Source organism: Haliotis rufescens, unplaced genomic scaffold, assembly GCF_023055435.1.
Source record: "Haliotis rufescens isolate VD_foot unplaced genomic scaffold, xgHalRufe1.0.p SCAF_4, whole genome shotgun sequence".
Taxonomy (NCBI): Eukaryota; Metazoa; Mollusca; class Gastropoda; order Lepetellida; family Haliotidae; genus Haliotis; species Haliotis rufescens.
The window spans coordinates 18,862,096-18,887,660 of record NW_025964112.1 but is presented as its reverse complement, the minus strand read 5'-3'; the positions used below and the strand labels follow the sequence as shown (position 1 = coordinate 18,887,660).

Genomic DNA, 25,565 nt, shown 5'->3' with positions numbered 1-25,565 from the left:
TTGTTAAAGCACTTCCTATACACTACAATAAGAGTTGTACAGTGAACTCAAACAGATACCAGCAGACATCCTTATTGTTACTTTGGTAACGACAGCTACATTTTAAATGGTGCAAGTCTCATGGCAAATATGAATGTATTGCTTTCAGAAGATGACGATAATGTCTTAGACTATCGAGGAGAGCGTTGTAACTATGGCGACACTCTGACAATGAGCAGCCAGCAGGAGGAAGGTTGTCTATGTCTATTTTAGATATAGTCACACCTGCAAATATTATTTATATTAGCTGCATGCTTTTCATTTACAAGATGTCAACATTATGCCCCGAAATGTTGTTTTTGTGTTCACCTATGGAAACGACAGGAGAGATAGTATTAATGTAATCCCGCATCCAGCAACATAAATTAAAAATAGTCAATCTTTATTTCACAAAAAAATCATTCCCAATCATTTTTAAAATGAAAGGTGGATGTCAAATGGTCCTTGTTATAAAACTAATGTTGGAAATTGAAGAATAGGACATCCCTGTAATAAAATACTATGGAAAGAAACATCAAGTACATCCCAAATCCCCACAACCACCACTCCCACCTCCACCATCACCACCTCATAGAGAAAATTGATTACATAATTTGTATGTGCATGTTCAAGTATTTTGCTTGCCACATCAGTTTGGTACACTGTACAAGACTATATAAATATTTGAAGAGGCATAATGTTGCAGACATGCTTTTATGATATCTTACACACAACTGCTCAATAAATTGCTAAATATGCATTTTAAGAATATTATATATTATTGCACCAGTTCTAACTTTTATCCTTCCTGCCTTGGGCCAAGTACAAACTCCTTTTCTGGGGGTCTTCTCACATAGTTAGATTACCAGAGACTTGCAGAAACATTCAGAGGCTGATTACTGTAGTTAGTTCATCCTGGAAAATGTTGAGATTGACAAACAACCTTTTTTCTTTCTTTCTCTTTTCATTTTTTTTAGATTTAGTAAACAATGGTGAAAATATATTTGTTTAGAAAGCACAGAAGCTAATAGAAAATGATTTGACTTGACAGCCTGGTGCCCAGTTCTACTGTACTTCTAGATGTAGTAATTTAGTGCTTTGTGAGAAACTGAGACAAGCATATGATGGTAGCCAGTTGCTGCAACCCCACATCATTTCTTGGCAAAATAACTAACTTTGAAATAAGTGGATACAATGGCTGCTTAGTATAAACATGTTATACTATTACTAGAGTAGTCTACCTGCAGCTCCAGTTACTAAATCACATGGATAGAAAAATATTTTCTTTTTGCATTTTGTTTTCTTTTTCTTCTAAATAGTTTATACGTGTATAATTGGTTACTTTTGGACAACATCTTAGTTTTAATGTGAAAGAGAGTAAATCTAAATACAGCATGTCATCATCCTGGTACAACGTAATCACATATCATCCTGCTATAACATGAATGTATCATCCTGCTATACCGGTAACATAAATGTATCATCCTGGTTTTAACATCGATACAGCTTAGCTACATCCTCATTGTACAACCTTAGTGTCTAGTCATTCACATCCCAAATGCATCATCCTAGAACATCCTCATCCTAGAACATCCTCCTCCTAGAACATCCTCCTCCTAGATCATACATCTTAAGTGAATCATCTTTGTACATGTACATCCTAAATGCATCCTCCTGAGATCTTTCAACTGATACAGTGATAGGCACTCTTTTGCTGTTTTTGCAATATTCTTTTTCAACTAACGCTGTTGCTGTAGCCTTCCTCCAGTTCTCCCTTCCTCCAGAACACACCAATAGATGCCCCCACACCTGGTGGTCCAGGAGCATCTCTTCACTGCATGGACAGCTGTCATCTGTAGGACAATCTGGTGGCTTCAATTACCTTGGTGTTAAACCTGGACCAGAACATTCTGAACTAGTTTTAATGCTACATGAAAACCCAGTATCCCCCAAAAGGCAACAATATATATATAAACTGTCACCATAAGACACCAGATTGTTAAAATCACCACTAAATGATCATTTATCACCGGATTTTCCATGTTATTTTGTTAATACACAGAAATGAAAGATTACTGCACTACTAAATTTGACTCTTGTGAAACTACAAGCAATGCATATTTTCATTTTTTGGAGAGTCTATATTTAACATATCATCAAAACAGTGGCAGTAGAATTTTCCCGTTGGCTTACTGTATCGATTAGCACCATTTTAAGACAAATTGCTCTCTTCTGACATGTTAACCCAGTAATCAAAATTAGCAAAATTAAAATGAGTCATGTCCCTTGTAACAGGGTGTTTATGATAACTGGAGCCAGCCAGTGCTGGTTTAAGCATGAAGATTATTTCCTTGGTATTGAATGTTTCCTGTTCACTACCCTGTCTACAAGGTTCTGCATGTATTTGTGTTGCGTGATAACGACCGATTGATGTGTTTACATTGAGTTCAATGACTGTTTTGTAACCCAAACCCTCCAAACTGACAGCATTTCAGTGGAATGCAGTATGTATAACAGTGCCAATACTACTGCAGATGGCTTTCCCTGCTTAATTATTTAAGATTAATAATCTATCATTAAATATATAAATCATGCCTTTAACATAGGCTTGTCTTTGTATCAGTTTGTATGTTTATATCATAAAGAAAATATATTTCTAATGTGTATGTATCTTTGTTCAATAGATAGATCTAAATGCATATATACATGTCAAAGTCAATTTTGTTGGAAAAATAATAATGTGTTTTCTGTCCCAGTTTGGTGTTGAATGTTGATTGTTTCATGGGAGATAACTGCTACCTGACCAAGTGAAGAGTTATCTTTTAGTGATATGCAATGTGGTGGCATGACTGTGTTCTGGTTTGTTACAGAAAAGAAAGGTTTCACTGTGGCTCTCATCAAGCCTGACGCTGTCCGTGATGGTAAAGTGGAGGAGATTTTACAGCAGGTACAATATCTAATCCTAAGATCCATCGTCAATAATGGATTTTTTTATGTCATTCTTTTTTCCTGAGTATTCAAAGATGGGGAAGGCGCAGTCCTTATGCTACAAGACTCTCCAATTTTTGTTTGAGATGGCACCCTAACGAGCATGACATGGCTGTGATATCAGTGCTTGTTTATATTATTCAATAGTTATTTTGAGTGTTGTGTCAGCCACTAAGCTATGGTAGCAAATAAAAATATGTAAAAATATGTTTTACAAAAGTTTTTGTCCTTTTGGAGCCACTTGTCTCCTGGTGTCATTAACTTTTCAATCAAATACATTGTTTCTTCATCCAAGTGATCTTAGCACTGTGATTGTTATAATTCAGTGTTAAAGTATGAGGATATGGTGGCTTTAGCAATAACTTGAATAAGATCCTAAAACCTTTATAAATATTTTTCATGATTTGTTGAAAAGCCATCTTGCTTTCATAACTAACAATTGTTGCAATTAATTAGAGATGGAGTAAGTCCTTTCAACAATTTAATGACTCACAAGCTGTTTACTGAAACTGGAGACATTTGAAATGGATTTAATAAAAACTTGTTTCACATCTTGTAGATGAGTGAAGCTGGTATTGAGATCCTTGCCCAGGAAGAACGGCAACTGTCTGAGGAGGAAGCCAGAGACTTCTATTCCCACCTTCAGGAAGAGGTATGTACAGCTAATGATTGTAAGGACACCATAAGTTATTACATTTTTCATCCAAATTGTTCATAATGTGATTCAGAAGGCATTTGATTTTTATATTATATTATTTTGAAACACACCGTACATCTGTGTACATTAACTGTCGGTAGATGTGATTCACATGAAGCATGGATGATTTTAGTGCCATATATGGTGTATTTTCTCAAGTAAAGAAACATGGCCAAAAAAATTGTCACCAGTACTAAAGTCCGGACCAAAAAATGGTTACGATATTCATAGAACTGCCAGAAATATTACTATAACTTGGAATGTTTTTCCTGTATATGATGTCATATGGACTACTCATTAAACACTGTCAAAAGGATTTTGTTTATACCCTTGAGTTTGTGTGACTGAATGATATGATGTAGGTAAAAGCCTGCCTGACAGGTTCACTTGAACATTATTTTTATTCGTGTCTTGTTATAATGTGTCATGTTTGAGTCCTCACATGATTCTACTCTCTTGTGCATGGGGGTTCATCTGCCTGTACTGTACTGAATAAAGGATATTCACACATAGGCTATGTTTATTCATTACAGGACTATTTTGAGGATTTGGTCAAATTCATGAGCAGTGGACCCAGTTTTGCTCTTGTACTCACCAAGGGAAAAAAAGGAGACACTATTCTACATGACTGGAGGGATATGATTGGTCCAACCAGTGTGGAGGAGGCCAAGGATCAGGCACCAGATAGGTAGGGATGAGTTGAAGGGGTGAGGCTATGAAGGGAGGGAGTGGGGGGGGGGGGGGGGGGGGGGGGTGGGGGGCTATAGGAGAGTGGTCCACGGAGTCCTAGGTGCAAGTGTGGAGATGAACTGAGAAAAGAGTAATCTTGGATGGAGTGAGAGGGGAGGGGTGAGGAGTGGGGTGATTCTATGGGAGACAGATCCTTGAGTTCTTGAGTCATAGCTGCGTACGTTTTCGGACACCCATATTTTTCACAATTACTAGCGCTATAACAAGGTATGTGGCATCATCACACAGACATTTAAGATACACAGATGATGGCCTGTTTTTAAGATAAAGTTGTCTTTTATAAGTGAGGGAGATTTTTTACTGTTGTTCTTGTGGATAGTGAGAAAACTATGAATGTTTCTTATAAGCGCCCGAAAACCCATAACACAGGGATACTAAGTAATTTTTTAGGAAATATGAGGGGAAGGCTGGGGAGGGCTGTGAGGGGTTTGGGGTATTCCATGGGCGACTGATCTATAGAGTTCCAGTGGCAGGTGGAAGATAATCTCTGAAAAAGTGGCATTTCAATTGATTTTAGATGTGAAGAATTGGGAGACAGATGTACCTGAGATATTGGTTGGCTACAATTGGGAAAAAATTGATCTGAGAATATTTGATTATTTCATTCAAAACCTATACTTTATGCCATGACATTGAGAAAAAAACAGACTTGATTGACCAAACTAGCATGTGTAGGGGTCAGAACTGAATAGTTTTTGATCTTAGAAGGATTATTTAAGTGCAGTGATCATTAAATGGGAATGTAACTATGTAAACGTATTTTGTTACAGTTTACGAGCCAAGTATGGAAGTGACAAGTACATGAATGCCCTTCACGGAAGTGACTCCCCGGACCGTGCAGCCAGGTACGCCATTGACAACTATCACCATGATTTGTGTCAGAGTGAATGTTCTTTTATGCCACAGTCATCAGTATTTCATCAGTGTCATGGCAACCTGTACATAACAAGACATGCAGACCAATGGTTGACAGCACGAGCAATGATCCATGTGCCATGGGTCAAAATGACACACATTCATCCAGGTCACACATCCTCATTAGTCAGTTCCTGCAACAAACATACCTGTACTGTCCAGGAATCAGTGGCAGTGCTTGTTAGAGATTTATTAAACAACCACAGTTTGCATATGATGTGCAATCATACACACAGCGATATGCCGAAAGGTGTGTTAGTTCATGTTCTTTTATTGATTAGACTTATATTATCCTCATGATGTGAATCACTGGATTGTCTGGTCCAGACTTGATTATTTACAGACCGCCATCATATAGCTGGAATATTGCTGAGTGCGGTGTTAAACAACAAACAAACAAAACTTATATAATGCTCCTTATAAAGAATTTGTTTCTTGTGTCATAAAAGAAAAGAATTGGTTTATTATTTGGACCCTAACAGTTTTAGCAAATCAAAAATGCAACAAATACAGCTATCATCCTAGATTTTGGCTGATGTTTTGTTGAAAATACAAGAAAAGAAAATAAGCTGATTGAACTGATGTAATCATATTCATAGATCCATGTAATTGGAACCGATGTTTAGGCTTGGGAGTTACCAATATATTTACCCATAAATGTAGAAAGGTAGCATACTCCTGTATTTGCACATTTGCATTTTAGCTTTATTCAATGGTGCTTTGTCAGTTGGAGCAGTATGCTGTCTCAGTGCTTTTTTGAAAGAACAATACAGTATGACATAATCCATTGTTCAAGATGTCACAAATTGATAATATTGCATCATCTGAACAATATGCTTACTTCAGTGAAGTTTCTCTGCAGGGTTGATATTGCATACTCTTGGCTTTATTTTCTTCTTAAACTGCCAATGACTAAGAAGTATTCGACGTAATAAGCGCCCCGCTCTAATAAGCATCCACAGCGGTATTTGCTAATAAATTGGCTAGTAAACAATCCCAATTAGCACCCCTTCTGATTGATCAATGTACACAAGACTTATTTATTCGCGTATAATACTCACTCGTGTGTTATATGCATTCTTAATTATGGGCAATTAAATTCTGGAAATATATACCTGTCTCATATAAACATTTCAGTCTGTTAGAATAAACCACAAAATTTATCTTTAAACTCTGTTTTTTCCACCAAAATAATTTTCTGATAAGAGCCCATTTCTAATTTTGAGAGCGCCCTGGGCGCTTCTAACGTCGAATATGGTATATTAAATAACCCACTAAAATAATGCTGTAAGTCCCAAAGGCTTAGGGCTAACACCATTCTTTCTGGAAAGATAATCCTTAATTCTACACAGCTTGTTGGTTATTGTCTATGTAGCTATGTTTTACTGTATACAGGGAGATGGCCTTTTTCTTCCCTGACATGTCGACGCCCACCATTCCCATACCAGGCTCCCGCCCACAGCTGCAGCGAACCCTGGCCCTCATCAGACCGGATGCCTTCAACAAAAGTAGAGGTAATATTGCTGTAGACATTGTAACTACACGTACCATGTTCTTACATTGGCAACTATACAATATAATTTATGTTGTATCTGGAACTATTTATAATTATGCAACAGGTGGCCATAGGCAGACCAGTCAGCAAAGGAACAACAATTCCATGTGCAGAGTTGTGTCCCTTGGGCACGCCAGAATTATTATCTTGTGGGTTCGGATCGCTTAATCGCCTTGATTCTGAAAGTTGGTTTATCAATGCCATTCCTTTTCTCATGAATTTCACCAAAGTTTTAAATGTCTAGGGCCAACATTTTTTCGGCTTTTCTAGCATGTTGAGGTGAAACGCTGTGATATGAGTGAAATACCGTTTGTAGTGGCGTAAAAATCACTCCCTCACTATCATACAACCCTGACTACCACATAAGATCGCTTGTGTGAGATCATTCAATGTTTCCGTTGACAAAAGCATAGCTTGATGTATTAAGATAGTCAAACACATAAACTTGATTTAAAATTTAAAGCAATCTTAGGATTATTAATGATTTGTTTGTTTGTTTAATGACACACTCAGCAATATTCCAGCTATAAGACAGCAGTCTGTAAATAATTGAATCTGTACCAGACAATCCAGGGACTGACATCATGAACATTGTTCTACGCAATTGGAAACAATGACAGGCATCAACCAAGCATGGGTTGCTGAAACCCTAGTCTAACCTGGATCTTTAGGGTGGATTTAGAATGAAAGCGGTTGTTAAATAAATCTTGCTCTCTTGCTAATTACAGATGAAATCATGGAGAAGATCAAGGAAGCTGGATTCAAAGTTGCTCTCCAGAAGGAGATGACATTAACAAAAGAGCAAGCAGCAGAGTTCTATAAAGAACACACTGATGAACCTTACTTTGAAGAATTAATAACGAGAATGTCTAGGTGAGCAAATGGGGTATGATATATGAAAGAGAATTGTCATGTTTTGTCGATGTACAAAATGGAGGTTACTCCCCTCCCCACCCTGCAATTTTGGTATGTAGAGTACAGCAAACAGGATATTTGAGTCGACCTTGTATTTGGGCATTATTTTCAGTAGATATTAGTCTTAGTATATGGACCACACACAAAAATTACTAGACATGGGCTTCAGACTAGTGGGTAAAGTTGCAGACAGCTTAATGAACATGGGATGGGGCGCATGACAATGGATGCCAGGTGAAAAAATATGTTGACCAAGAAAATAAATAAGATTCTGCCTCTGACATATTCGTTAATTTGACCCAATAAGAATCACATTGCAGGGGTGTCATCTTTTGGGAAACTACTATCACAAAAGTTGACAAAATAAAATTTTAAGGAGATATTAGATGAGGGTGCTTCTGAATATATTTTGCCCTGGAGTATGTTTGAAATCAGATGTTTGTTCATGTGTTGCGAGAAATTAAACTTAGTGCATCGTCATACTCCTCCACACATTATGAGTATCATATCATCATGTATCCATACGAAACAATACAGCTTTATTTAAGGATGACACGTACAATTTATTTATTAATTTCATTCTTCTAAAGAATGTCTCAGTTAGGCTACTGTTCATTTCTTTATGGGATAGATATATTTCTAAGCATGTCTACAGCATGTTAGCATGGTCAAGTCATGAGTTTTCATGAATCACATTGTGAAGCGTATTGCAATCTTTGGCCTGACTTTCTTAATTTGGGGGTTTATTGATATTTTACTGAAAATTCATGGTCAGTTGGTGGAAACAACTAAGTGTATTTAAATGTATTGTCATGTTTGCAGTATTTCTGAAGCCAGTGTTGTTGGTCTCACAGTTTAACATTTTATTCCACTTTTAATTCTTTTTGGAATTGATAGACCCATACTTCAATTTTAAAAACATTTGACCCTCACTATCAAAATATGTGTCACATTGCAACAACCTCATTAAAATCAGATGTTTTTATATGATACCTCTCTGCATGAACATCTGAGGACATTTCCACTTGGGACAAGTCCAAATTTACTACCCGGGTACCCGCACCTCTATTACCCAACCCTACCCGGGTATCCGCTGTTGGTGTCAAGAGATAGGTACAAAATGTCCTATTGGGAATAGTTTGACAGTAGCCCTGATAGAATGTATCTAGATACATGTATAAAACGATGTGGTCATGCATACAGTTGACTAAGGTTTTAGCTTTGTTCAAACATATATAAGTCAGAAGGAACGTGTTCATAGTCATAAAGAAATGCGAACATTAGAGACTTAAAATTGTCGTGTAACCATGTAGTTGTATTGTGAATTTTTGTCATGAAACAATATATCACATGACTAACCACGGGTCCGGGTAGTCCTGTGGGTACCCAGGTCCTACTCAGTACCCACCCGACCCGAGTACCCCAGTTACCCGTCCTAGCCCTAATTACCACTGAAACAACACTCGCTCAGAAACAACAGGATGTACAAAATATCCACAACAATAACACAGCGCAGCTTTATTTGTTTGCATTCAGAATTCTTCAGTTGTATTCATTTTCAAGACAGATTATATATGTTTGGCTAAATGATTTGATCACTCATACTAAGAAGTTAGAAGCCTCTGTACTGATTGACTGATGAGAAAGTTCACCTGATGCGACCTCACATGGAGGTTTCATTATGTCTTCATGTAGAGAGGTATCATATTGAAGTAAAAGATAGGATTGTCACTTATGACTGGCTGGAAACAAAATCCCTTCACTTTTGTTCACTTTTTCTTGTTGGAAATTCTTGACCCCATATTGCAGCAACATACTAGTATATGATTAGATCCACAACATTGACAGGTAGATCCTGACATACTCAACATGTGGTTGTGTCGTGATGAGTGTTAATGTTCTCTCGCAGTGGTCCACTTATGGCCCTTGGTCTAGCCAGAGATGACGCTGTGACTGCCTGGAGGGACGTTCTTGGCCCAACAACAAATGCCAAGGAGGAGGCACCAGACAGGTAACTTTTTCACTTACTGTAAACTTTTGTCATTGTTTAGCGGAAATATTTAAGCTCACATGCAGTATTCATGTATTTCTTAATGAGACTTTTACTTAATATCTGGGTCTAACAGTCTGACCCTGTTGCATAATTTAGGGGACTTCATGAAGTGAAATTTAGAAACGTAAGTTAGAACAAAACATAATTAGATACTAGGTCAGGAGGTTCCTGGGCTTTGAATCCCATTTAATAATGTTTCATAACTAATCAGGTTGCCACACACACACCCATTCATGTCACAATTAGAAGCTTATTACAGGCTCAGCGGGTTCCCTTGTACAAGACTTTTCTGAGATATTTGCTTGAAACATCCTTCCATGCCTCTTGTACACTGATAACATGTTTTTTTGTCCACAGTTTACGAGCCCAGTTTTCTATAGAGGAGACTTCCATCAACCAGCTACATGGATCTGACTCCAAGGAAACAGCCGAAAAAGAAATCCAGTACTTCTTCCCAATGGAACAAACAGTAGCTGCCATCAAACCTGATGGTATTTCCACTAAAGGTCAGTGTTACTATTGAAACTGTATTCCCTACAACCATCAAAACACAGACATCAAACCCAGAAACGTAAATGTCTGTTCATAAGGGATGATGTGTTTTAAATTATCATTCAAATTATGACAAATCTAAAAAAATAAAAAGTGGCAATGATTAATCTGTAAACATTATTATTACCATAAATACAAACAAACATGTAAAACATAATTGTTATGTGTGCATACATTATTTCAGAGGAGATCATCGATAAAATCCATGAAGCAGGCTTCAGGATAGCAGCAAGAAAAGAAACTACAATCACAAAGGAAATAGCAGAAGAATTCTATGCAGAACACAAAGATAAAGAGTATTACGACGACCTTGTAAATCATATGACCAGGTGAGTTATGAAGTGTTATCAAGAGTCTGTCTCTGTCAGACTGTCCTGTCCTTCCCATGCAATTGCTTCACCTGAATATTGGCATTTACTTATGTCATGCTACTGAATATTTAGAACAATAAAGAAGTGTCATCTGTTGTTCGTAATGAATTGATAATCAGAAGCATGGGTGGACTTGAGTGATTTATTTTTCTTGTGCCATTCATTTGCTTTAGACAAACGTGTGTAGTTTGTTTTGAAACAGCAATTTTCTTTTCAAATATGACTAAAAAGAAAGCAAAAGTGGTGTATGTTTTAAGGTTTTCTGGTGCTATTGGAGACTACAATGAGTTATGTATATATTGCAATATTACTATAACTCCTCTTGTATGTGTTAAATGGTTTTGGATTGATGAGAATAGATGCTTGATCCAAACTACTGAAAATCCTTTAAGATCTACCAGCCTAGATTTATGGAGGAAGATGACTCCCTTAACAATGACGTCCTATGATACAGACCTTGATGTATTTGTTGCTGTATCAGAGTTGATCGGGCATTTGGGTCAAGAACTTGTCTGTCAGTCAAGTCCAGACCTGGTGGTCAGTGATCTGAATTCCCAGATTTTCCCTAATTAACCGCCATGGCTGTGCTCTGAGGTTTGACCATCAATGACTTTGCATCACTTTGAGTTTTCATCCTACATGAAACTGATATCCTGTGATGTAATCGAAATGCTGTTGAATGAGTTAAGTTCACTGTGGTGATTGTCTACCATATGCGCAATGTCCATTGATTTCAACCAAGCATTATTTTTGTATGGTTTAGTTTGGTCTGTTGTAACTTGTGTTGTGCTTTTCTTTGTAGTGGTCCCACTATGTTCATGGTGTTATCAAGGGAGGGTGCTGTGTCAGGCTGGAGACAAGTCATCGGCCCCACAAATCCAGAAGAGGCTAAAACCGAAGCCCCAGAATCGTGAGTACACCATCCTGTTCTCCTGTTTTTAATGGAAATTGATGTCATTCTGTGAACAGAAAATGCTTGATGTGATATTTGTTTTTTGTCATGGGGATGAGCCTGGTCGAAAATCTCAATTATGTTACCTTGATCTTTCACTATTAATTGCTACGAAATGAAAAGTGGTCAATTTAAAAAGAGAAAATGAAGGAGTTAATGCCTTTCTTGTATGCCTGTCATAAGTCTAGTATTTGTAAATATGAAAGATGTATGACATAGGTCCATGGCAAAGTCTTGTATCTGTGGTAGATCTTACAATGCAATAAAACAATGTAACAAAGAGGTGTCCATCCTTCTATAAAATAGCGATAAAAAATGTTGCAGTGTTTTAATGATGTGTATTTTCATTCTGTGCAGACTACGAGCCCAGTTTGGGCAGAGTATCCTCCAAAATGCTGTCCATGGAAGTTCTGATGCCAGCCACGCCAAAAATAGTATAGAGAAAGTGTTCGGGCAGTTGGAGTTCAATCCTGATGGTACTGTGAAAGGTAGTTTGGTTCCAGATTGGAGTACGACATGCTGCAGATCACTGTTGTGACATTTCAAGTCTAACATATAGCTAGCTATCTTGGCTTTGATTGTTGTAACCATCTCGCCTGTATCTAAAGTGGCCAGGGCTAATTTCACAAAGCGATTAGTTCTATGACTATTATAAGCCTATGTTAAAGTATGGGCATCACAATAGTCAATCACTTTGTGTTAGTGTCCCTCGAATGATTGACTACAAAGAAAGCATGATTAGCAGACTGTCTTTTTCTGTTTCAAATAATCCTTTGCTGAAGTAACTGCTCAAGCTTTCATTAACACTATAGTAATTGTGATGTGATTTGTTTTCATCAGTTCATGATCAAGGCCAAATACCACCAAGTGTTCATGGAGCTGTGACTATTATAACTAATATGAAAATCTGGGAGAAGCCCTGCATTCACTTTTTGGGCCCTATGTGTTGTGGATAGCTATATGTATCCACAGTGTTTAGCTTTATCTGACTGCTTTAAAGAACCAAACATATTGTGTTTAACGACAAAACTAGAGTTGACGTTAATTAATAACAACCACATTCTAGACCCGTTCCACAAAGCAATCTTAGCGCTAAGATCATGATAACTCCCATCCATTAATATATGCTTATGATAGCTATGTGGAGAATGGCCCTGAAAAGATGTGTTGTGTCCATCTTCCCATCAATTTTCTTTCTATGAGATTTTGTATTTGATCATCAGAATCATGAACTCATAAAAGCTTTCCTTTTCCTCCATTTCACTGACATGATGTCCATTTTGTGACATCGATGTCTATAATACTAGTAGTTTTTCAACTACTAATCATATTTGTCTTGTCTACTACCCTTTCAGATGAAGATTCACAAACGTTACGTAAGTCTTTGGTCTTGTAGTATAATTTATTTTATGTCCTTCCTTTTGTTGAAAACCCAATTCCACAAGCATCTCTTTGCTTTCCCCATTGCACATGCCTTTATCATGCAAAGTTCATCAAAATAATCAGGAATCATCAAGTGTAAGCTGTGTATGAAAGTTGTGAATATTGTACCTGCAACAAATGAATAAGGAAATGTAGATTGCTAATAATGGCCTCCAAGTGGGAAACAGATTAGGGTAGTCTCATTTATATGATGCAACGATGCATTGCAAAGTTTCTCCTGATGAGTGATACATGATATTCCTACCCAAGTATCATTTTCAAAACATAATAATTGCTATGTTTTGCTACACCCTGCCCAGACAACTAAATTTACGCCTGTCACAAAAAGCTTAAATTGATTGGTTTAAAATTAGGACCAGCCTAAATGGACCAGCCATGTAAATTAAACACAAACTGATTGAAAGCCTGAAAACATGGAATATTTCACACACAAAATTTTCAAATAAAGTCACAGTATTTGTTTAATGACTCAAGTAATACATGATCTAAGCATATTGTGACACCCCTGAAACAACATATTAATTATAATTTTGGCCACATAATAAGACCCAAGGCCCATGCTCCAAGGCTATTACAAATTGCCCTCTCAGCTCGCTTTGGAGAGTACAACCGAGCTGTCTGTTGGGTTCTAGTATTAAGCTTTTCTATTTACACTATCATCTCAGTTTACCAAGTACCCGTTTGCCAATTTTCAACCAAACATGCTACAATTATGTCATTGCTGCCTAAATAATATTTTACTCCATATTTTGCATGGTACATAAACCTTGTTTCTCCCCTTGTTTATAATACAGTCAAGTCCCCTTAATCCGACATGATTGGTTGCATATGATTATGTCAGATTAACGAGTATGTCGGATAAATGAAATTAAGTAGTATCAACGTTCGTGATCGATAATCGGACAACTACGCCATAGATAAAGATGAAAACACTAATTGTTCATTAATTGTTTATTGTTAAGCAAGTTTATCTCTGCAGCTGTTGTAATATGCAGCTGCCAGCGGACTCGTCTCGCTTCAAAACACAGGCTGTGTACTCGCGGCAGATGACTATGGAGTACGCTGATTACTGTCAGATAAATGAGTGATTTTGGTAATTCATTGCAAATTAGGTGTGTCGGAGTCGGAATGCGAGACTGTCATATCAATTGGTCTAAATAGCACTGATTTAATCGGTTCCCATTATTAGTGTTGGATAAGGCCCATTTTTCGGATTAACAAGTGTCGGATTAATGAGACTTGACTGTACTATGTTCTAATACATGACCCAAGCATGTGTACATCCAGAGTGTGTATGAAATGCATGTTGTTTTACATCATAGTTAGCTATATTCAGACCTTCAATCCTAGCAAATCCCTACAGCCCCTATACTGTATAACTGTTTGTGGACTTGTTTATTTACTTTTGTACAACCATATCATGCTTACTACACCTTGGAAGAGGAAGGCTTGGCCACACTCCAGCCACACTTCTGTCACTGAGTACACGATACAGTTTCCTGTCTCCTTGGTGTTTGGGAATGAAATAGTCTACCAATTTGTTGTCTCTATACATCCTTCTTCGACTCATAATTAAACACCCGTGGGGATCCCAGGTTAGAATAGGTCCCCAGCATCCTATGCTAGTCGTTATGGTCCAAATAGTCAGGCTCGGTGACTTGGTTAATTGTGTGTCACTTTACCCCATTGGCTTACAATATCTATTACTGGATTGTTTACAGGCTATGTCATATAGCTGGAATATTGCTGCATGTGGCATTAAACAACAAACAAACAAAATGTATTCTATCACCACTCCATGTTAAAACAATGGATGTATATAGCTTATTCCCAGTTCACTCTCGGTTCCAACATCACCTTCCACCATGCATATCATCCCACATCGCCTGACAAGTATTTGGTATATTTGATGAAATGTGTAGTGGGATGACTCCATTCTGTATTCTTCCTCTTGTTACAACATGGTAAATTGTTTGTCCACCTTTGTACACTGCTGCACAGCCTGCTCATGTCAAGCTCCAGTCTGGAGCACATTGCTGTCTATTGCATGTATATTGCATCTGCACATGAATAAACATGACAAACAAGTATTGAATGTACATGTATATTACATGTTCATTGCATGTACATATTATCATGAGTCATCAATCTGTTACTTTACTCTCTATTTCTCTTAATGAATGCCAAAATTTGTCTTCCTATATAAATATATTCTGGAGTATCATATCTTGATTTAATGTCAACTGTATTGATAATACAGCTTTAATTAATCACATCATCAAAGTTATCCTTCAATTACTTGTAGTTACGACACCGCCTTTTATCCATCTAATCTGACACAATATTTAGCTTGGAGCTCCATTTTGCAACTGATGGCTTAACTCTTCTTTTCTTATATAGTAGATATTAAGTGCCTCTAGCCTACATCGGTTAAATATAAGCTTATAAGCGAAGGTTTACTATTTTGACTCTTCCTGTATACCACGGTACAACACTTCACTGTTATCGAAGATAATTGTATAAACTGATTGATGACTAAGACTCCATGTCTTGATATTGCAGAGAGTGAACCTACGAAAGAACAAGAGGAGACTGGTAAGTGTGATTTTTATTGCTGATAAAACTAAGACCATTTGTTTTCAGAGAACAGTTTTATACCCAAGACAGAATAAAAAAAAGATCTTGCAATATTTTTTGCATGAATCCACGTTACCCACTCTACATGCTCTAACAGTGCTGGGTACGTTTTGTTGTTGTTTTTCAACCTCTCCATTAAATGACAGGCTGCTAAATATGGTTTGGTATTCCATGGGAACTCAGGTTCCAGACACTACACAATCCAGCTTGTGTAAGTGTGCTTTAATTATTCTTGTACACTTATTATGATAATAACATTCGGCATATGTATGTCTATGTCTATTTTAAGGAACACATGTTCACTACAGATGGTGGGGTTCCACAGTATAGTGTCACTGTCAAGGCAAACCCCAAGGTGTGAGGTCTCCCCGAACTCACTGTAGACTTAGAATGCAGTTCAGAAGTTTGAAGTTGTAAATAACTCTCAATTTTGTAAGGTTTGGGTGTGGGGGAGTTAACAGTTCTACAAGTTTCACATTTCACAAAATATAGGTTCTTTCAGCTCAAATCCCTAAATAACAGCTCTATTTTTTTTCTCTGAAGATGAATAGCATCACAGTTGAAGGTCAAACAAGATGACCCAAAAGAAAGATCATACCATTTCAAAACACTTCCTCTGCATGTTGGCACTCTGATTTATGTGAGGGTATTTTTTTCTGAAATTCTCTTTGAACATTAAATTTTAGGTGGGATATGGGGTACATCTCAAAACTTAAATAATATTTTTTTTATCCAAAATCAAACTTTGAACTGCCCCCTTAAGTACTGACATGTCCGTGTTTCCCTGTCAGCTGTTGAAGAGACACAAGCTGAGGCCAGTGATGTTGCCCCTGAGTTACGACAAGAAGGAACAGGTCAGAGAGTATAGACCTGCACTACTAACCCTTGTACAACCTAATGTATCACCCTGCTTGTGCCCATCGTGCTCCGGTAACCAGACTCGGACACCTACCACTGCCACATTCACTTCATTCTTGACATCCAATACTTCATAGCAATCTCATTGAAATCAGATATCTTCTTCCGAAAGGAGTATGTGTGAATATCTGAAGACACCTTCATTAGAGGTCACATTAGGTGAACCCTGAGTGACCTTTGATGACCATCGTATCTAGATGAAGGAAGTGTGGCTTCTTGAGCCAATCAGGCGTCAGCTTCCAATAATGATTTGGCTTCTTTCCCACTTCAATATGTATATTCTTTTCCTTGGTCCACTAACTATATGTATATGCCACAAAATACTCCACCATACTAGCCAACTGTGCATGTCTGATATAAATTGCTTATGACTGCCACTTAGAAATTAGCCTGCCACTTAGAATGAGCCTGCCACTAGTACTCTACGTAGTTTCTGCTACAAGAAGTGCTTTGCATATTATATACCCACCTGAGTGATCCTTTACTTAAAACCTCAGTTAACATTACATAGCATCCACAAATCTGACCATTTTGTGATTCCTGGAGAAAATGAAACGTAGTACCCAATCTCAGATCCCAGATCTATAACTCTTCTTCAATTCGTCTCTGTGTGGAGATCGGAGTACAAAGTGCACTCTGGATGTTGGTGTCATCGTATACAAACAGGGAGTATTGGTCATGCTGTCAACCACTGATTTACCCGGTCCAGTCTCCATTACTTACATAGATAGACTATTGCTGATTCACCCAATACAAACAATACAGCTTGAAATACATGAGATGCTTAGTGGGATTTAGTGTAGAAAAAACTCCTGCTTTGACCTCCCTACATCCAACCTTGATGCTTTTCCTCACAACTTTTAAACTAAACCACTGCATGCCCAGCTTTTTCACAATTAACTTTAAACTGATTCCAAACACTATAATGTCATTGTGTAATGTCATTCTAGCATGTTTTCACTTCAATAATTGTTTTCACTGTTTGTTTGTCCTGTGTTATCACATTATGTACCAATGAGCCTTGACCTCAGCAAGTTGGGCTGCCAGGAACAAACTCATTAATAATATATTGATGTAAGTGATCAAATGGTAAATATGCAGTAATATGGCTGAATGTGGCAGCATGTAGTTACCATGGCTGTTTTACAGAGGAAGAGTCTGGGGAGACTAAGCAAGAGACTAGCCAAGACAACACTGAAGGTATAAAGTGAATCTCATGTCCCTGACTCAGCAAAGGTGTTTACTTTTTAAGCAGTATCTTGAGGACTAGGAATCCACAAAATATAAATGTTATAATCATGATAATAGTTTCCCTGTCCAAATATTACAAACACACTACCAACGCATCCACTTAAATGTCAAGATCCTGGTCACCATAGGATCATAGATATCTGTTACAGATGGAGTTGATATAAATCAAACACTCATATGCTGGGGTTAACCTTCTTGATATTCACACACACATCACACTGTTCAAGGCATGACAATGCAGCTTTTGGTAACAATGTCTCCCCAAACCTACATAAAGATGATGCATATCCGTTTTGCCAGAAAGTGTCAAAGGGGCTAATCTAATCATGACACAGTCTCAACTAGTAGTTCAACATCCTCAATTTACCTTCACTCAAGCTTGGAAATACCCTGGACCAAATAATAAAATGGGGCCATCCAATCAAATTACATTCATGGCTGAGAGACATTCACAACAAAGTTACTGATATGAGTGCTGGAGATGAAGATCTTGTGGTGAACTGGTCCACTGTTTTTAATATAATAGAATTGAGATATAATACCCTGGATTTATGTTGATAGTAAATTTTAGGATTCCTGCCACTTAGTCAGTTGACTAAGTCTGTTTCTCTGTCCTCTGGCCTTTTTTGTATTTGTTGGTTTACAATGTTTTAGGGGTCGGTCGGGTAGCCTAGTGGTTAAAGCGTTCACTCGTCACGCCGAAGACCCGGGTTCGATTCCTGACATGGGTACAATGTGTGAAGCCCATTTCTGGTGTCCCCCGCCGTGATATTGCTGGAATATTGCTGAAAGCTGCGTAAAACCATACTCACTCACTCATTACAACGTTTAAGGGGTTTGTGGTGGAAACTAAAACTATATCCTGCTAATTTTTTAGGTAAAAAAAAGAGGTTGGTAGAATGGGTAAAAAATAAAATTTCAACTTCTCTATCCTTCAATTTGCATTTCTGTTTAATGTGACAGGAATATTAAAAATACATTTTTACGTCAACATCAATAATTCTTCATAAGTGTGACTATCAGGCTCTTGGAATTTTAGGGTCAGCAGATCCATAAACCAAATTTTCAATAGTAGATGCCTCCCTTATGTTTCCTTCACCTCATGGAAGGAAACATTACAGTTTGAAGGATAACAAATGTTTGTCTTTTTAACATGTTCTTCCAACTCTCGTACAAAGTCAGAATAGATCCCCCTGTATCCATTGTTGTCATAAGAGCGGATTCCAATGAGGATTGAGTGTTTGCAATGGGTTACCTTGCTGACAGTGTACCCTCAACAACATGGATTGTTGCATATGCTATCAACCACTGGTTTGTCTTGTTGACTTTCAATTACCAGTATTTACAGTTCATTTTATATATGATTGGAATATTGCTGATTGCAGAGTAAAACAACATTCACTGACACTATGCACATAGTTTACTCACAGGAATCAGGTGTTCCCCAGGTAGTGAAGCCTGTCCACCTCTCCTATGGGGAAGATGTTACTATGTTTGTGTGTCCATGTTAATCACTTGTACATATATGTGTATTTGTTAATGTTTAAGCATTTAAGATGGATGTTTGGTCTTCAGGTACTGATTATGCTGGGCATGATGTTTTCCTAAAAACTATTTTTTTAGATTATATTCCAAAACTTTACATTAAAATCAATATAGGATTGGCACACAGTCTAAGCCTATATAAATGCATCTGATTTTAATATTATGAACTTTTTACATCTTGAATATAAAACTTGCAAGAAGATCTGTATCATTTGGAGAGAAATATATATCAGCAGAAAATTGTCAAGCATGCTTCCATTTCACTATAACCATCAATATGCCTTGTATCAGTGCCAGAGGATACTGCATGTACTTCATCTTTAGCTTTGTCCATGGAACACATGTTCACGTTATTCACCAATGCTTTTGATTTTCACACACTGCACATTTTGTTTCTTCACCTGACACTAGGTGGCACTGCACAAGGGGAGGATGGGGAGAAGAAGGATGGGGAGGATGAGGCTGCCAAGCCCGAGGGGGAAGAGGCTGCCAAGCCTGAGGGGGAGGAGGCTCAGGCTCAGTCAGAGCAGACTGAGAGTGAGAAGCCTAAGGATGAGGGAAAGGCTGAGGCTAAGGGGGAGAGTGGGGAGGAGGCTCAGGCAAATCAGGAAACAACTGAATCTCAGGCAAAAACAGACGAAGAAGGTTTGTTTAAAGAGCAGGGGCGTGTTTCTCACCATATGGTATTCTGGAAGATGATTTATCACTATTACCCAAAGAGGCAAGCATATAGGTGAAATTTAGCCTCTTGTTAAACAACCATTAAAGTCACTCTCTTGTTACACAACCATACAGGTCACTCTCTGGTTACACAACCATACAAATCTCCCTTTTGTTACACAACCATACAAGTCTCCTTTTGTTACACAACCATACAAGTCACCCTTTTGTTACACAACCAAACAAGTCACCCTCTTGTTACACAACCATACAAGTCACCCTCTTGTTACACAACCATACAGGTCTCCCTCTTGTTATACAACCATACAAGTCTCCCTCTTGTTATACAACCAAACAAGTCACCCTCTTGTTACACAACCATACAGGTCTCCTTCTTGTTACACAACCATACAGGTCTCCCTCTTGTTACACAACCATACAAGTCACCTTTTGTTACACAACCATACAAGTCACCTTTTGTTACACAACCATACAAGTCACCCTCTTGTTACACAACCAAACAAGTCACCCTCTCGTTACACAACCATACAGGTCTCCTTCTTGTTACACAACCATACAGGTCTCCCTCTTGTTACACAACCATACAAGTCACCTTTTGTTACACAACCATACAAGTCACCTTTTGTTACACAACCATACAAGTCACCCTCTTGTTACACAACCAAACAAGTCACCCTCTTGTTACACAACCATAGAGGTCTCCTTCTTGTTACACAACCATACAAGTCTCCTTTTTTTACACAACCATACAAGTCTCCCTTTTGTTACACAACCATACAAGTCACTCTCTTGTAACTCACCCATACAAGTCTCCTTTTGTTACACATCCATACAACTCTCCCTCTTGTAACACAACCATACAAGTAACTCTCTTGTTACACAACCATACAAGTCACCCTCTTGTTACACAACCATACAAGCCACCCTCTTGTTACACAACCATAAAAGTCACCCTCTTGTTATACAACCATACAAGAAACTCTCATGTTACACAACCGTACAAGTCCCCCTCATGTTACACAACCATACAAGTCACCCTCTTGTTACACAACCATACAAGTCACCCTCTTGTTACACAACCATACAAGTCACCCTCTTGTTACACAACCATACAAGTCACCCTCTTGTTACACAACCATACAAGCCACCCTCTTGTTACACAACCATACAAGTCACCCTCATGTTACACAACCATACAGGTCATTCTCCTGTTACACAACCATACAAGTCACCCTCTTGTTACACAACCATACAAGCCACCCTCTTGTTACACAACCATACAAGTCACCCTCTTGTTACACAACCATACAAGTCTCACTTTTGTTACACAACCATACAAGTCACGCTCTTGTTTCACAACCATACAAATCACCCTCTTGTTACACAACAATACAAGTCACCCTCATGTTACACAACCATACAAGTCACCCTCATGTTACACAACCATACAAGTCACCCTCTTGTTACACAACCATACAAGTCTCCCTTTTGTTACACAACCATACAAGTCTCCTTTTGTTACACAACCATACAAGTCACCCTTTTGTTACACAACCAAACAAGTGACCCTCTTGTTACACAACCATACAGGTCTCCTTCTTGTTACACAACCATACAGGTCTCCCTCTTGTTACACAACCATACAGGTCTCCTTCTTGTTACACAACCATACAGGTCTCCTTCTTGTTACACAACCATACAGGTCTCCCTCTTGTTATACAACCATACAAGTCTCCCTCTTGTTATACAACCATACAAGTCACCCTCTTGTTACACAACCATACAGGTCTCCCTCTTGTTACACAACCATACAAGTCTCCTTTTGTTACACAACCATACAAGTCTCCTTTTGTTACACAACCATACAAGTCACCCTTTTGTTACACAACCAAACAAGTCACCCTCTTGTTACACAACCATACAAGTCACCCTCTTGTTACACAACCATACAGGTCTCCCTCTTGTTATACAACCATACAAGTCTCCCTCTTGTTATACAACCAAACAAGTCACCCTCTTGTTACACAACCATACAGGTCTCCTTCTTGTTACACAACCATACAGGTCTCCCTCTTGTTACACAACCATACAAGTCACCTTTTGTTACACAACCATACAAGTCACCTTTTGTTACACAACCATACAAGTCACCCTCTTGTTACACAACCAAACAAGTCACCCTCTTGTTACACAACCATACAGGTCTCCTTCTTGTTACACAACCATACAGGTCTCCCTCTTGTTACACAACCATACAAGTCACCTTTTGTTACACAACCATACAAGTCACCTTTTGTTACACAACCATACAAGTCACCCTCTTGTTACACAACCAAACAAGTCACCCTCTTGTTACACAACCATAGAGGTCTCCTTCTTGTTACACAACCATACAAGTCTCCTTTTTTTACACAACCATACAAGTCTCCCTTTTGTTACACAACCATACAAGTCACTCTCTTGTTACTCACCCATACAAGTCTCCTTTTGTTACACAACCATACAACTCTCCCTCTTGTAACACAACCATACAAGTAACTCTCTTGTTACACAACTATACAAGTCACCCTCTTGTTACACAACCATACAAGCCACCCTCTTGTTACACAACCATACAAGTCACCCTCTTGTTATACAACCATACAAGAAACTCTCATGTTACACAACCATACAAGTCCCCCTCATGTTACACAACCATACAAGTCACCCTCTTGTTACACAACCATACAAGTCACCCTCTTGTTACACAACCATACAAGTCACCCTCTTGTTACACAACCATACAAGTCACCCTCTTGTTACACAACCATACAAGCCACCCTCTTGTTACACAACCATACAAGTCACCCTCATGTTACACAACCATACAAGCCACCCTCTTGTTACACAACCATACAAGTCACCCTCTTGTTACACAACCATACAAGTCTCACTTTTGTTACACAACCATACAAGTCACGCTCTTGTTTCACAACCATACAAATCACCCTCTTGTTACACAACAATACAAGTCACCCTCATGTTACACAACCATACAAGTCACCCTCATGTTACACAACCATACAAGTCACCCTCTTGTTACACAACCATACAGGTCACTCTCTTGTTACACAACCATACAAGTCACCCTCTTGTCACACAACCATACAAGTCACCCTCATGTTACACAACCATACAAGTCACCCTCTTGTTACACAACCATACAAGTCTCACTTTTGTTACACAACCATACAAGTCACGCTCTTGTTTCACAACCATACAAGTCACCCTCTTGTTACACAACCATACAAGTCACCCTCATGTTACACAACCATACAGGTCACTCTCTTGTTACACAACCATACAAGTCACCCTCTTGTCACACAACCATACAAGTCACCCTCATGTTACACAACCATACAAGTCACCCTCTTGTTACACAACCATACAAGTCTCACTTTTGTTACACAACCATACAAGTCACGCTCTTGTTTCACAACCATACAAGTCACCCTCTTGTTACACAACAATACAAGTCACCCTCATGTTACAAAACCATACAAGTCACCCTCTTTTCACACAACCATACAGGTCACCCTCTTGTTACACAACAATACAAGTCACCCTCATGTTACACAAGGGGCGGTCGGGTAGCCTAGTGGTTAAAGCGTTCGCTTGTCATGCCGAAGACCCGGGTTCGATTCCCTAAATGGGTACAATGTGTGAAGCCCATTTCTGGTGTCCCCCGCCGTGATATTGCTGGAATATTGCTAAAAGCGGCGTAAAACCATACTCACTCACTCACTCATGTTACACAACCATACAAGTCACCCTCTTGTTACACAACCATACAAGTCACTCTTTTTTACACAACCAGTGGCCTGTCTGTGTGGACATGATGTCATCATAACTAAATGAATCCACTTGCTTGTAATGTCAACAGTGTTTTCTGGTGTCCCCTGCTGTGATATTGCTGGAATATTGCTAAAAGCGGCATAAAACCAAACTCACTCACTCACTCACAACAGTATTTGCACACACACTAATTCACCATTTCAAATGCAGGTGGACTTGTACTTGAGTTGGTAAAGTCCTGCAGCACCTTAACTACCACATGTATCTTATTATGTACAGCAGCATGAGGTCATGCCAACCTGTTATCATAAATACCCACTTGCTTTGAGAGGGAAATGGCACAATTTGTAATGTCTTCAATTCACAAATCCGACAGATAATCAAAATCATACTCTCCATATTTATATAACAAATATGCTGACTATATATAAACTATAGCCATGAACTGGCTGCTTTCAATGTAGCACTTTCATATTAGAACAGGGTTCTTGGGCACAGCTACATATGCATTGGTGTAGCGTTAAATGAAAGTGTTAAATGTAAAATATAAACATGTTTCTGTGTTACAGGTGGCACTGAGCAGAAGTCTGAAGATCGCGCTGCCTCCGTAGCCAAGGGTGAGGACAAGACCAATGACAACAAAGGAGAAGATGCTAAAGGAGAAGAAGCTAAAGAAGGGGATGCCAAAGATGGAGAGAGCAAAGGAGAGGACAAGGCTGAAGAGCAGAAGGAAGAGGATGCTTCAAAGGCTACAGAGGAGTCAGAGAAGAAGGAGGAAGAGACAAAAGATGAAACAAAAAAGGATGAAGATACAAAGGAGGAGGATGCAAAGAAAGATGAAGAGACAAAGAAAGATGAAGAGACAAAGAATGATGATGAAACCAAAACTGAGCAAAAGGAAGAGACTAAAACTGAAGGTGAGCCCAAATGAAATTCATGCTACACGTACATGTTATTTGTGTGTAGGTTGCTTTTGATGGAGTTGATGTTTTTTGGTGGGTGTTAGGGAGACATTCTTGAAAGTTGTGACTTGAAATAATAAGTATATGTATTATGATGGTGTTTTATTAGTACTAGCCAGTGACTATGTAGTGGTTGTATCTGATGATATTTTCTTCTCCTCATTTGCAGAGCAACAAGCAGCCTCCTAGGCGAACCTGTAGGGTAACTACAAGATTTATTTTCTTTTGAATTGCTTATATGTATGTTGATCATATTTCTGTGTGATTATTATCAATTCAAATTCCATCAGGCATTCTTCATCATGCAAAAAGGGGTGGTCTGGTAGCCTAGTGGTTAAAGCGTTCGCCCGTCACGCCGAAGACCCGGGTTCGATTCCCGACATGGGTACAATGTGTGAAGCCCATTTCTGGTGTCCCCCGCTGTGATATTGCTGGAATATTGCTAAAAGCGGCGTAAAACCTTACTCACTCACTCACTCATCGGGCAAATTATGTCAAGATTTGCCTTGCATAAACCCATTTCTGTAC

General features: G+C 38.4%; 1 protein-coding gene across 25 annotated transcripts in view; it reads left to right on the top strand.

Moving 5' to 3' along the window:
* Window positions 1–25,565, top strand: part of LOC124132110 (thioredoxin domain-containing protein 3 homolog) — a 41,739-nt gene that overhangs the window by 14,174 nt on the left and 2,000 nt on the right. For 4 of the 25 annotated variants that reach the window (XM_048381738.1, XM_046495751.2, XM_046495756.2 and 1 more), the window contains 19 exons: window positions 149–232; window positions 2,889–2,965; window positions 3,566–3,658; window positions 4,237–4,391; window positions 5,224–5,298; window positions 6,764–6,882; window positions 7,652–7,796; window positions 9,748–9,849; window positions 10,249–10,397; window positions 10,628–10,772; window positions 11,617–11,724; window positions 12,124–12,254; window positions 13,122–13,142; window positions 15,772–15,804; window positions 16,638–16,700; window positions 17,914–17,964; window positions 19,972–20,205; window positions 24,645–24,992; window positions 25,207–25,239. In XM_048381738.1, coding sequence (XP_048237695.1) covers window positions 149–232; window positions 2,889–2,965; window positions 3,566–3,658; window positions 4,237–4,391; window positions 5,224–5,298; window positions 6,764–6,882; window positions 7,652–7,796; window positions 9,748–9,849; window positions 10,249–10,397; window positions 10,628–10,772; window positions 11,617–11,724; window positions 12,124–12,254; window positions 13,122–13,142; window positions 15,772–15,804; window positions 16,638–16,700; window positions 17,914–17,964; window positions 19,972–20,205; window positions 24,645–24,992; window positions 25,207–25,226 — 2,153 coding nt within the window. In that variant the 3' untranslated portion in view covers window positions 25,227–25,239. The remainder of the gene's footprint in view (window positions 1–148; window positions 233–2,888; window positions 2,966–3,565; window positions 3,659–4,236; window positions 4,392–5,223; window positions 5,299–6,763; window positions 6,883–7,651; window positions 7,797–9,747; window positions 9,850–10,248; window positions 10,398–10,627; window positions 10,773–11,616; window positions 11,725–12,123; window positions 12,255–13,121; window positions 13,143–15,771; window positions 15,805–16,637; window positions 16,701–17,913; window positions 17,965–19,971; window positions 20,206–24,644; window positions 24,993–25,206; window positions 25,240–25,565) is intronic. The other 21 variants (XM_046495762.2, XM_046495758.2, XM_046495753.2 and 18 more) reach the window with 20 other exon arrangements.